We start from the raw sequence: 13,668 nt of genomic DNA, 5'->3' as shown, positions 1-13,668 counted from the left end.
TATATGGCCACATAATTCAGTGTATACCAGGGTTTAAGCCTACGCAAGGTCAATGACGACCAGCCAACAGCACTGTAGAGATCACAGTGATGTATTAGATGTTTATGATTTGTAATGAACCTGGGGGCTGCATGATACACTGATTCAAGTGCTCTCAGGGTAGTGGTTGAGGCCTGCATATATATAACATCACTAAAATCTAAAACCGCTAGTTATGTACATCGTACCAGCTCCTTCCTGACCAAACCAATCAAGTTCTCTACATCAACCCACACACCCAAATATTTGTACACTTTAACTTGATCTATAGTATGACCAGCCAATGTAGCAATGACATGATTAGTAACATGCCTGGTATTTGAAAATACCATGCATTTTGTTTTACCCGAATTTAACACCAGCTTTAAATCCTACAAATTCTGTTGTATGATGTTAAATGCTCTTTGGTCATTTTCAAAAGCTAAAGATTAATTACTACCACTTGAATAAAGAACAGTATCATCTGCATAAAAATGAACATCGCTGTTTCAATAAGATCCCCAATGTTGTTGATATATACAATTAACAACAGTGGGCCCAAAATAGAACCTTGCGGAACACCTGAGCACACCTCTATGGATTCGGATTTGTATATGATTCCAGGTGCTAGTGTTCACAGCTCATTAACCCAGTTGCATTAGACAGGAAGGGTGTATTCTTTCAAGGACGAAGCGAAGGATATTCCCTGTTGGGTTCAGAGGTCAGACAGGTGGGTAGAGCTTGAGGAGAATACACTAATGCTGCATGCCTTTCTCTCCGTGCACCACGTCAATGTAGACCACTACTTAAAACCTCAGTACTGAATAGCAGTTAACTCATTCTAAGAATACTTATAATTGACTGTTGTAATAGCACCCCCCCCCCCCCCCCCCCATAAAAAAACAAAACAAATCCATGCAGCTTTAGTCAGACAGCTTCCAAATGGTTAAACACTGATTATAACAGTCAGAGGTCATCATCTTAACAAGCCTTTTGCCTATAATTTATAGAGCATGGCACTGGAACTTCACTACTAAAGACTTACCATGAGAGTTAACTGCCGATCCTAATGAACTATGGGACCCTGGAAAGCAAGCGGGGGATCGATTCTCTATTCTGCTTCCAAAATGGGCACTGTGCTTCCTTGAGGACTGTGTGACGTAAGGGTTTAATGAGACTACGTTTGGGATGAAAGGCTTGTGCTCAGAGCCTCAGCGATGGGGGGAGGACCAGATATCTACGCACACGAGACACTTGAAATACCCCCAGCAACAAACATGCTCGGTATTGGGGCAGCAGGTAGCCTAGTGGTTCGAGTGTTGGACTAGTAACCGGAAGGTTGCGAGATTGAATCCCCGAGCTGACATAATAAAAATGTGTCGTTCTGCTCCTGAACAAGGCAGTTAACCCACTCTTCCAAGGCCGTCATTGAAAGTAAGACTTGCCTAGTTAAATAAAGGTAAAAACAGAGCCGGGTTATGCAAGTCCATTATTTTATAACCATACGATTAGAACGTGAGGATAGTTTTGAAGCTATAGCAGGACGTTTCTCCATAACCTTCAGTGATCTTGGCTCGGTTCTCTCTCCCTGAGTGTCCCAGCAGTGTTTTTGCCTCATGGCGTGTTTTGTTCTCTCTCTGCCCTGGGAAAGCCTGGCCCTCATTTTGACTTCTGCACCATCCTGCTTCAGATTGAGGCTCTGTGCTAGCCATGAAGTTGCAATCCCGATTCGCTTCAAATGACATTGATGAAACAGTTGGTTGCCAATGTCAACAATGTTTATAAACGACAACAGAGGTCATAAACAACGGTGTAACAAAGCCCTTTTTCTTTAACATTGGTACTTTACTCACCTACAGTAGATGGTGTGTCCTATTTCCGATAGGGCTTTAGTACAGCAAAATGAGAGATGATTGGGAGGGAGGAAATGGGGGAACATGTGGTAAAACATAAATATCCTATTGATCTCACACACACTGAATACTCACATCTGTCCTCTGCTACTCTGACCTATTTGTGAAATACTACCAGAAATTACAGGTCAATCCCTTCTCATGTCTCTTTCTCCCCATACCCCTAAAAGAAGATGTACTACATAGCCCAGCCCATGTCCTTCTGCCTGCCCAAACAACAATATCCCTCCTTGAACCACTCTACGGTCATCTTAAAATAGTAAGAACGAGTGAGAGAGAAGATGCCAGAGATATACAGGGAAAGTAAAAGCAGAGAAGGCAGGGTTGTTTATCAATTATTATTTTTTTATATAGAAACTTAAACATCTTGACATACATTTCACATACATTTTAACAAGAAAGTATGATATTGTGATCAGTAATGTAAACTATATTCAGTATCAGTGTCTCCTGACTAAACCTGCTGTATGTTAAACAGCTGCAGGGCTGCAGGATGTCTCACCTTTTCTCTCAGGCAGAAAGATTTACCCCAGGGAAAGAACTGTTAATCAAGTCAATCTGTTTCCAGAGCCATGAAATAGGAATTGAGTTTGGGGTCCAAGTACTTAGACACAACTAGCTTTCAAACTAAAACAGTTTATAGTCTCCTCTCTATTACCATCTTGTATGAGATACAAAACAGTGGCTATTGGCTATGTTCGATAGTTGCTCTTTTAAAAGGTAACATCGGTTGAGTATTGTATGTCCGTTTAGTGTAAGTAACTTGTACTGGGGCTTCTTGTAAAACCCAAGAGATTTATCCTCTAAAAAGAATCCAGGAAAAGGATGCAGTAAAATAAACAGTTCAACCCATAAAGCATCTGAAGGAAAAACTGTTATGACATGCCTGGTCTGGGTGGTGACTGATCACAGTCAACACACACTCTCTCTTTCTCACACACACACGCGCGCATGCACGCACACACACACACACAGTTTTGTTTTGCTATCCTTGTGGGGGCCAAATAATTGATTCTAATCCCAAATCTTATTTTCCCTAAACTTAACCCTTAACCTAACCATAACACTAACCTTAAACCTAAGACTAACCTTAACCCCAAACCCCTAACCCTAAAACTATACTTAACGCTAACTCCTAATCCTAAACCTAACCTTAATTCTGACCCTAACCCAAATTGTAACACTATCTCTAAACCTAACTCCTAAACCTAAAATATCATTTTTCTTCATGGAGCCCACAAGGATAGTTCAACAAAAACAAAACAACAACAACAAACAAACACACACACACACACACACACAACTAATTAGCTTGACTGTGTGTGTGTGTTTTTTTCAAGAGGTTTGGAAGTACTTGTCCAGCTGGGACATGGATAGTGCTCTCATCCCTGTAGATCAAACACATGCAAATTAATTATATTCCAATAGCCTCACCAGAGAGCATGCTGATTGGTGCGCTTTGTCTGATTGACTCCCTTATTATTTGAGTTTCATGTGTGTTTTATGAAAACTCACAGGGCCTGTTCAAACGGGACTCATCTGATGCAGCATCAAAAGGACTATTATCACTCTCATGTTGATTACTTTCTTGCCAACACAAAACGTTTTCCTGGGGTTGATGCCAGCTGTATTTGTCATTTATTCCCCAAATACAAAAACAGAGGATAGAACATTGTATAAATGATACAATCCCTCCAATAATATTGAATGAGTGTACTGAGATGCACTCTGGAGATGGATGTGGATTATTGTCCTTGATTCTCTCGTCTAGACAGGTGGTTCTCAACCCGTGTACCACAGCACACTGGTGTGCCTCCAGGAACTCTCAGATGTGCCTCCAGGAACTCTCAGATGTGCCTCCAGGAACTCTCAGATGTGCCTCCAGGAACTCTCAGATGTACCTCCCATAACTCTCAGATGTGCCTCCAGGAACTCTCAGATGTGCCTCCAGGAACTCTCAGATGTGCCTCCAGGAACTCTCAGATGTGCCTCCAGGAACTCTCAGATGTACCTCCCATAACTCTCAGATGTGCCTCCAGGAACTCTCAGATGTGCCTCCAGGAACTCTCAGATGTGCCTTGAAACCTTTGCTGATATTGAAAAAAATGTAACAGTCAATTATAGGCTAAACATGACATGTGGAATGCACATGGGATTTTGACTTAGGAGCACTAGTGCCAGTCAGATAATACATGAAATGGGATCTGTATCCTAACTTGTTTCTCAGGCTGTTTGAGGGGTGCGCATCACGAGCAAAGTCAAAGTTTTTGTATAATTTTGCTTCATCTGGGAAAAACATTAGCACAGGCAAGTCTGATATTTATTATGGCTCTGTGCTTAGCTATACCACAGCCTCTGCCATAAAAATAAACGGAGCATGGCTTTATGTCCGTGGTTGCACATTTGCCATGCAGAAAACCGCTCATCTGTAGCCCAAACCATTCTAAACTTAATTGGTGGTAAAACAAGGTGTCATAATGAAAATATAAAAAATGTTCTGCCAAGTGAGAACTACAGCTGTGAACTACCTCTATTTTGTTTGTTTGGCCAGAAATGGTAGGGAAAGGGTTCACTATACATCCATTTTCTTCTGCATCTTATCTCAAAATGGCTGCCATACCATGTAGATTTACAATATGCATACAATCCACTCTGTTCCATTTAATGAAAACATTCATCACTACTTCAGTGCTGTATGCCCAATGTCTCAGACTGCTAATGAATATTTAGACTGTCCTCATATGTGGACCGGCCCATAATCCATTGACATCTGTGCAGGTTGGCTATAACATCAGGGACTCCTACGTGTCCAAGAGATAAGGGGCTGGCCCTGTGGCCCAATAGCCATGTAAGGAAATCTAAGGGGCCAAATGATTTTCTGTGACTGTCGGGAGTAAAAAACAATACTTTCTTGAGAATGGTTGGGAAAAGTACTGAGGTCTGGAATAGGCTAAAAAGCCTGTGGCCTGGAAATCTTTTTCCTGCATGCTTAAATACAGTATAATCCCTATGTATGTACAGTATATCATTTGCAGTGTTTATAGGTGACTGCAGGGGAGAAATGTGGGAAAAACATTTTGTTTTAGTGCTACATGGAGAAAATATTCTACTCTGAAAGCAAGTTGTATTGTGTTGTACTGTGCTTTCAACCCTTTAAAAGCACAACAAAGTTCAAATGGGAATACAAGGGTAGATATTTTGTGTTTTAATTTATACAACAACTTAATGTGTTATCAATGTGCTTCATATACTAGCACAACCAAAGGACCTGGATTGCAATTGAGATTATTTAAGTACATGGTGCAAGTGGTCAGAGCTGTTTGAGATTCTGAACAGATTATTATAGCAATTGTGAAGATCTCCACAGACCTGAATCCAATATATATTATCAAAATTCCATTTGAAATCAACCACAGCTTGAAACACTAGGCACAACACATGTGTTGTCTATTTTTAGTTTAAACAACAGCGGTTGATGACTTCCCAAATGCTATACAGGCCTCAATAGTATCACTGATGTTATATAATTGATAAAGTATGGTCACATTTCATTTTCTCTGTTAAACCTACCCTTTGGAATGACTTTGATAGCAACAGTGAATCTATTAAGTGGAGATTTATCAACAACCATTCTCATGATAGCACATTGGTAATAGTCCGTGACAAATATCAGCGCTAAGCAGGGCTTGGTAAAAAGAAACTTGGATGGGAGACCAAAATGATAGCTGTAGATAGAGCAACTCTCCAGTAGGAGGTGCTGCCCAGCCTATTGTTTATTTTCTTATAGTGGTTATTATGTTGAAGACCTGACATCGTTTCAAAAGGTACAAATTCAACATCTTTTTTTTTTTTACAAGGTTTGTCTGTTAAATTGGTTACCATGATAGCATAATCCTGTTACCCTCAACCAACAATTTATTTTTGATTACTTTTTTCAAATCCAATGTATTTTCAACATAATTTGTCAACGTATTATAACGTATCTATTTTTGAACAAGGTTGATTTAACCAGTTTGTGCCCTGTGGATTGTCAGTCACGACCTCTCCTCTTACCAACAAAATCACTTACACTGGCACACCATTTTCCTGACATCACACTTTAAGTGCCATTTGGGAATACATCGGCTGTGTCAAAGCACAACTCCACATCTCAAAAGACTGTAAATGAGCTGGATGATCTCTCTGCATTTGACACAAATAGAAAGGCTGAAGGGAGGGAAGGAGAGAGTACTTGAACTCCTGTGGTGATAGAAGCAGAAGTACCGGACTGTTCTTTCCACAGGTGGGCTAGACTTGGAAAAGTCTCGCCACTGAACTTGGAGCTCTGCTGAGAGTTTGTCATATTTGGCTTTTGAATTATGTTTTGCCACTAAAATCATAAAACACTGACAACTAAAATATTGTTATGCTGATTAATAATAATGGGGGGGGGGGGGGGTAACCCCAGAAGGTTATTTGAGGAACAATTAAAATGGGTTTATTTGTAGAAGCCTTTTAAAGGGTTCTTTTAAGAACTAATAGAGGTTCCCCCCCAGTTTCAGTTTGAAGAACCCCTAAAAGTTCTTCCATTAACCTTTTCTTTTTAGAGCGTGATTATATTTCCTAGAACCGCCAAGGTTAGGGTCTGCCGCAGCAGTGCTTGTCATTGCTAATCTACCACTGCTGGGGTTGTTGGGTGGAAATAATGTTTTAACCAGTTCAGGATATTCATGTGTGTGTGCTCTGCATACAGGCTGTCGTGACTTGACTCCTCCTCTCAGAGCCCTTTTGGTGTTTCACTGTGACCCTGCAGGAAACAGAGACAGGGGTGAAGGCAGATCTGCTCTCCAATGAAATCATGTTGTGCTGTTCGATACACCACAACATACTGCATCTGTTTACTGCAAGTGTTTTAATATCAAACACAATATAATATAATTCAGTCTATACTGTACATCTTGTCTATGTGACACATACAGAGGAGACAGAACATGCAATAGTTGTCAGAACACAACACTGAAAAAGGTTAGCCATGAAAGTTGTCCCCTCATCATCCTTTAGATATGTCCTATACATTGTACACATTGTCATATTCTGATGGTGTTCTTAAAGCTGAAATCCTTAAATGGTGAAACAACCACGTCAGTTTGCACAGTTTTTACCCCTCTGACATCATTGCAAGTGTGATAAAAGAGCACAGTATGAACCGATTTACATTTTTACCATGCTTTGCGACGCTCCTCAGCTCGGAAACAAAAATAATAACTGTGGTGGGGCAGCCAGTCCACAGCCGTAGTTTCCACAGCCGCTCTTCCATAGCTTTTTCTCCACAGCCGCTCCTCCATAGCTTTTTCTCCACAGCCGCTCCTCCATAGCTTTTTCTCCACAGCCGCTTAACCCAATTGACTTAACTTTTCCATAGCTTTTTCTCCACAGCCGCTCCTCCATAGCTTTTTCTCCACAGCCGCTCTTCCATAGCTTTTTCTCCACAGCCGCTCCTCCATAGCTTTTTCTCCACAGCCGCTCTTCCATAGCTTTTTCTCCACAGCCGCTCTTCCATAGCTTTTTCTCCACAGCCGCTCCTCCATAGCTTTTTCTCCACAGCCGCTCCTCCATAGCTTTTTCTCCACAGCCGCTCTTCCATAGCTTTTTCTCCACAGCTGCTCTTCCATAGCTTTTTCTCCACAGCCGCTCCTCCATAGCTTTTTCTCCACAGCCGCTCCTCCATAGCTTTTTCTCCACAGCCGCTCCTCCATAGCTTTTTCTCCACAGCCGCTCTTCCATAGCTTTTTCTCCACAGCCGCTCTTCCATAGCTTTTTCTCCACAGCCTCTCTTCCATAGCTTTTTCTCCACAGCCTCTCTTCCATAGCTTGTTCTCCACAGCCTCTCTTCCATAGCTTTTTCTCCACAGCCACTCTTCCATAGCTTTTTCTCCGCAGCCTCTCTTCCATAGCTTTTTCTCCACAGCCTCTCTTCCATAGCTTTTCCTCTACAGCCGCTCTTGTGCTCCATCTTCCACACTACCACCAGAGCTCACCCCCTCCACTACTCCGTGTGCTGGCCCTCTCCCTCCCTTTCAGCCTCAGCATCTCCATCACACTCCTGGCATAAACATCCCTCAGGTTCACCCCTCCTCCCCTTGCTGCCCCACCCACCTCCGAGTCACCCAGCGAACCCCGCGCCAGCCTCTTGAGGGCCTCCCCGTGCCGCAGCGCCGCCTCCTTCATCTTGAGAGTGAAGTAGCAGGCAGAGAAGCGGTCGTTGATGATAGCAATGGGCAGTGCCAAGATCAGGATGCCAGACAAGATGCAGAGAAAGGCCAGCACCTTGCCCAGGGTGGTGTCGGGGCGGATGTCTCCGTAGCCCACCGTGGTCATGGAGGTGGTGGCCCACCACCAGGCACAGGGTACGCTGCTGAAGGTGGTGCCGGGGATGTCATGCTCCAGGGCGAACTCCACCGTGGCGAAGATGGAGATTCCCACGGAGAGGAAGAGGAGCAAGAGACCCACCTCCTCGTAGCACTGGGTGATGGTCAGGCCCAGGGACTTGAGGCCTGGGAGAGACAGGGATACAGAGGGCTGGGGTAAATTATACATCAGTTCAGGAGATTAAATGACAGATTACTTATTCAGGTCGTACACCTGAAAGTGCATTGTCTAAAGTCAGAGTCTTACGGCTGTCTGCACTGATGCGTTAGAATGATGCCATCTGTTGGAGGACCATTCTGAAAAGTGTATACTCTTTGATGGTACGCACATCTTAGAGTGTGGCAGGTGCACACTTTCAAGTGTAGAATAATAAACTCTTAAAACCAGTCTTAATACCTTTTCACTTGCCTAACATGAAGGTACTATACTGCATCTATTCAAATTATACACTGTATTCCACAAACAGCTAATGTAAACAATGATGATGTGCGAAACTCATGACTGACAATTTAGTGGGGAAAATTTAACAGCAAGCTGGCAGTTAAAATAAGTGCAAAACTCTAAATATGCACAACTGCGCAGGTGGTAGGACTACTCACACACGGATATTGCTTGTAAGCTCTCCAAACTCTTCAAGTAGAAAATAAATATTTGGTTAAGTTTGCCAAGTAAGTATACTTTTTAATGTTCTTTTTGTGTACTGAAACACTATATGGGATCAAAATGAGACCTAGCTAGTACATGTGGTTCTTTGGAAGTTGTCTATAAACCAAACAGTAAAGCAAACGCATCTTTGTTTAGAAAATTATACAGTTATCGGGATGCACCTTTGTTCAGGATATTGTCAGACAGACATATTGTCACACACACGGCAAGAACACACCTGCCTTTATATTTTCAAGTAATTTTAGTCAGACTATGGGACTTAAAACTGAGCAAATGTCATAGACTCCTCAGGGATATCAAGATATACCAGCATGTAGACAAAGTGGAGAACATGTCCTGTAAATCCGCACTTTTCCCCTAAAACAGCTGTTAATAAAACAGATTATCACCCAGAGTGAGAAATCTATTTCTCTCTTTTCCTGACGCAACATGACATACTTACCAATTTGTTGAAGTAGCATACTAGAGGGAATATGGTACAATTGCAGTCAACAAAGATTTGTAATATATCCCATAATTCTAGAAAAGTGTAATGATGGCCTAGTGTGTCAGTGCATCCTAGATCAAAGACAAAGTTGACCTCGCATCGCCTTTTATTTTTTCTTAATTGAAAAGGACAAGATGTGACGTGCTGGCTCTGTATCTGTCACAGTCTCTGGTCTACTTCCTCCTCTCTTATCTTCTCTTTTGGTGTGGTAACATCATCTCCCTTCATTCTGCATGGCCTCACAGCCTACATCCCAAACCAAGGCTCTCATCCCTCGCCAAAATCAGCAACATCCAAGCCATTCACGTGCACGGAGGCAAACGTACACAGACACACACAAATGGACTCAGGAACATTCTCTCATCTGTCAGGCCCCCTTCCCTCAATCTCCTGAGGAAATATGAATGAATATCTTTTCTCCTTCTCTTAGCCCGTCTCGTTCCCTTCCTCACTCTTGCTATTTAGTTCTATCCCAGGCTTTCTATTACCCTGAAAAATCTTACGACTCCAAGAGACTTCACAGTATAATCTCTCCTGGGTCAGAAGCTAGTTTAATCACAGAAAAACTAAGAATTGGATTACAATCTCATATCACATACACAGTTGAAGTCGGAAGTTTACATACACCTTAGCCAAATACATTTAAACTCAGTTTCACAATTCTTAAATTCACATTTAATCCTAGTAAAAATTCCCTCTCTTAGGTCAGTTAGGATCACCACTTTATTTTAAGAGTGTGAAATGTCAGAATAATAGTAGAGAGAATGATTTATTTCAGTTTTGTGTCTTTCACATTCCCAGTGGGTCAGAAGTTTATACATACTCAATTAGTATTTGGTAGCATTGCTTTTAAATTGTTTAAACTTGGGTCAAATGTTTCAGGTAGCCTTCCACAAGCTTGCCTCAATAAATTGGGTGAATTTTGGCCCATTCCTCCTGACAGAGCTGGTGTAACTGAGTCAGGTTTGTAGGCCTCCTTGCTCGCACATGCCTTTTCAGTTCCATCCACACATTTTCTATAGGATCGAGGTCAGGGCTTTGCGATGGCCACTCCAATACCTTGACTTTGTTGTCCTTAAGCCATTTTGCCACAACTTTGCAAGTATGCTTGGGGTCATTGTCCATTTGGAAGACCTATTTGAGACCCAGCTTTAACTTCCTGACTGATGTCTTGAGATGTTACTTCAAAACATCCACATTATTTCCCCTCCTCATGATGCCATCTATTTTGTGAAGTGCACCAGTCCCTCCTGCAGCAAAGCACCCCCACAACATGATGCTTCCACCCCCATGCTTCACGGTTGGGATGGTATTCTTCAGCTTGCAAGCCTCCCCCTTTTTCCTCCAAACATTGTGATGGTCATTATGGCCAAACAGTTCTATTTTTGTTTCATCAGACCAGAGGACATTTTTCCAAAAAGTACAATCTTTGTACCCATGTGCAGTTGCAAACCGTAGTCTGACTTTTTTTAATGGCGGTTTTGGAGCAGTGGCTTCTTCCTTGCACCAAAGTACATTCATCTCTAGGAGACGCGTCTCCTTCCTGAGCGGTATGACAACTGCCTGGTCCCATGGTGTTTATACTTGCGTACTATTGTTTGTCTACCTTCAGGCATTTGGAAATTGCTCCCAAGGATGAATCAGACTTGTGGAGGTCCATTTTTTTTCTGAGGTCTTGGCTGATTTCTTTTGATTTTCCCATGATGTCAAGCAAAGAGGCACCGAGTTTGAAAGTAGGACTTGAAATAAATCCACAGGTAACCTCCATCAAAGGTCTCTTCTTATTATTGGTGTCCTTTAGTAGTGGTTTCTTTGCAGCAATTTGACCATGAAGGCCCTATTCACGCAGTCTCCTTTGAACAGTTGATGTTGAGATGTGTCTGTTACTTGAACTCTGTGTTATTTGGGCTGCAATTTGAGGCTGGTAGCTATAATTAACTTATCCTCTGCAGTAGAGGTAACTCTGCGTCTTCCTTTCCTGTGGCGGTCCTCCATCATAGTGCTTGATGGTTTTTCCAACTGCACTTGAAGTTCTTGAACTTTTCCGGATTGAATGACCTTCATGTCTTAACGTAATGATGGACTGTCATGTCACTTATTTGTGCTGTTTTTGCCATAATATGGACTCAATATTATTCTACAATGTAGTCAATAGTAAAAAAAATAAAGAAAATCCCTGGAATGAGTAGGTGTGTCCAAACTTTTGACTGGCACTGTGTATATAATTTAATATGTTTGTCAAATGTATTTTCCTTCTTTTATTATTTTCCCCCACCACCCCTCTCCTAATTGGAGTAAAATAATAGAAAACAATACGTAGGCTTCCACTTCCAGCTTAAGACACACTACTTACATTTCACGGACAGTACATTTTACATTAGTTATCTTTTGTTTGTTTTTTGTCACAGCCTTCAGCTACCCTCAACCCCTCCCATCTAGCTCTGAAGACCATCCAGTTCTGATTTCTAGCTGCCATGTATTTTTTCCACTGTGCTGTTTCACAAAAGTTCTGACTCTTTCTATTCTTATAGTTTCAGATTCTTCAGATTTTTTGGCCTTCAGACTACAATGACACTGTTGTACACGTAACACCAGCCATCTTGTCTGACTACCCTGCTGTACTTTTTACACACATCTACAAGTCACCTAATGAGTTGCTGGAAGAAAGAAATAAGTGATCTATCCTTTGAAAATAATGATGTATCTCAACTGGATTGCTACCTTCAAAATCAACTTTGAGATCCTGGACAATCTGACATCCTGGACTACTGCAGCTTGGCGTGACAAATGATAGGTAACGGCATCAGGTTTAGGAATCATGACAGGATTAAAATGGCTGCGTATACTGTATGTTTGGATAGACGACTACATTACCTGTGGAGTGGCGTCCTAGTTTGAGCATGCGGAGGGACCTCATGAGCCTGAGCACCTGCACCACGCGGCCCATGTTCTCCAGCTCAGTAGAGCCACCGTGCAGACTCTCAACTGCCAGAGTCACATAGAAGGGCAGGATGGCTAGCAGGTCGATCACATTGGGAACACTACGGGTGAAGCGGCACTTGTCGCGCACGGAGACAAAGCGCAACACCAGCTCGCCGGTGAACCACACCACGCACACATATTCCAGTGCGTCCACGAAGAAAGGTGTACCCCCGTCACTGCCCCCACTCTCGTCACCGATCCCGTTCCCACCCACATTCCCCAGGTCCAGCGAGATGAGCACAATGTTGACAATGGACACCGCCACGAAGATGATGGACAGCGTGCCGAAGGCGCGTGCCGCTCGTGAAGACTCTGGCTTCTCCAGCAGGTCCCACAGGCGCCGCCGGAGATCTGGGCACGCGGCGCCGTTGAAGTCTTCGTCCTGGCTTTCGTCAGCCTCAGCCTCGTTCCGCACGTCCAAGCTCTCCTTGAGCTCCTTGCGGCGGTAGTAGCGTTCCCGGCAGCAGGGATCGATGCAGAGCTCGTTGATGCCCCAGTACTCAATCTCCTGGAGGAAGGAGAACACGCAAAGCTCCTCCCTGACATACAGGTGGCCTGTGCGGTAGAAGTTTATCACATACTGGAAGGTCTGTGAGCTGCGGTCAAAGAAGAACTCATTCACCAGCAAGTCAGCGTCGTCACAGAGCTCCAGGGCAGAGTCCCGTGTGGACAGGGCCAGCTTGCCCAGACGGGTTTCTGGGTGGGATGCCAGCAGCTCCTGGGAGAGAACGTAGCGGCTGCCTCCCACGTTGATGGTGAAGAAGTCCAGTGGGTAGTCACAGACAGGAGGGGGCTCGCTGTAGAAGACGCTAGAGTCTATGGACAGGAGGGAGGTCCTGTCCCTGGAGAACTCAGCTGGGCTGGATGAGCTGCTCATCATGGCGGCCACAGGCCTGCCTGGGGTGGAGGGGAAAACCTGAAGTGGGACTAGGAGTGCAGTTGGGTATCAAGGAAAAGGTAAACAATGAGGTCAACATTTGTTCAGGTTCAGAATAGTGACTGGCACCAAATCCAATTGAGACCACATAGAGAACAGCTAACATGTAAGGTAGAATCTTCATACTAATTCCAAGAGGAATTCTCTACTCGGTCCCTGCTTGTTCCATCCCCTGTGTAGCCTATTAGCCATGTGGCAAGGGAATACATTGTACAGCTTGGCTAGAAGCAGCCATTAGTTATCCCTAATCCTCAGTT

The 13,668-nt window shown here is 43.3% G+C and overlaps 1 protein-coding gene across 1 annotated transcript; it reads right to left on the bottom strand.

The window, feature by feature from the left end:
* Window positions 1–7,931: 7,931 nt before the first annotated feature.
* LOC139405860 (potassium voltage-gated channel subfamily V member 1-like) lies at window positions 7,932–13,354 on the bottom strand. The gene is made up of 2 exons (XM_071148293.1): window positions 12,367–13,354; window positions 7,932–8,464 (listed from the first exon to the last, which is right to left on the bottom strand). Exons 1-2 carry the CDS (start codon window positions 13,352–13,354, stop codon window positions 7,932–7,934), a joined length of 1,521 nt encoding a protein of 506 aa, XP_071004394.1.
* Window positions 13,355–13,668: the final 314 nt, after the last annotated feature.

The sequence above is a fragment of the Oncorhynchus clarkii genome, chromosome 3, assembly GCF_045791955.1.
Source record: "Oncorhynchus clarkii lewisi isolate Uvic-CL-2024 chromosome 3, UVic_Ocla_1.0, whole genome shotgun sequence".
Classification (NCBI taxonomy): Eukaryota; Metazoa; Chordata; class Actinopteri; order Salmoniformes; family Salmonidae; genus Oncorhynchus; species Oncorhynchus clarkii.
The sequence above is the reverse complement of the archived record's forward strand: the minus strand, read 5'-3'. Positions and strand labels throughout refer to the sequence as shown.

What these genes read in the sequence shown, in the direction of transcription:
- LOC139405860 (XM_071148293.1), bottom strand. Translation starts at nt 13,354, where the DNA reads ATGATGAGCAGCTCATCCAGCCCAGCTGAGTTCTCCAGGGACAGGACC. An exon ending in ACTAGGACGCCACTCCACAG is followed by an intron (nt 8,465 to 12,366) that starts GTAATGTAGTCG and finishes TGTCTCTCCCAG; the next exon opens with GCCTCAAGTCCCTGGGCCTG.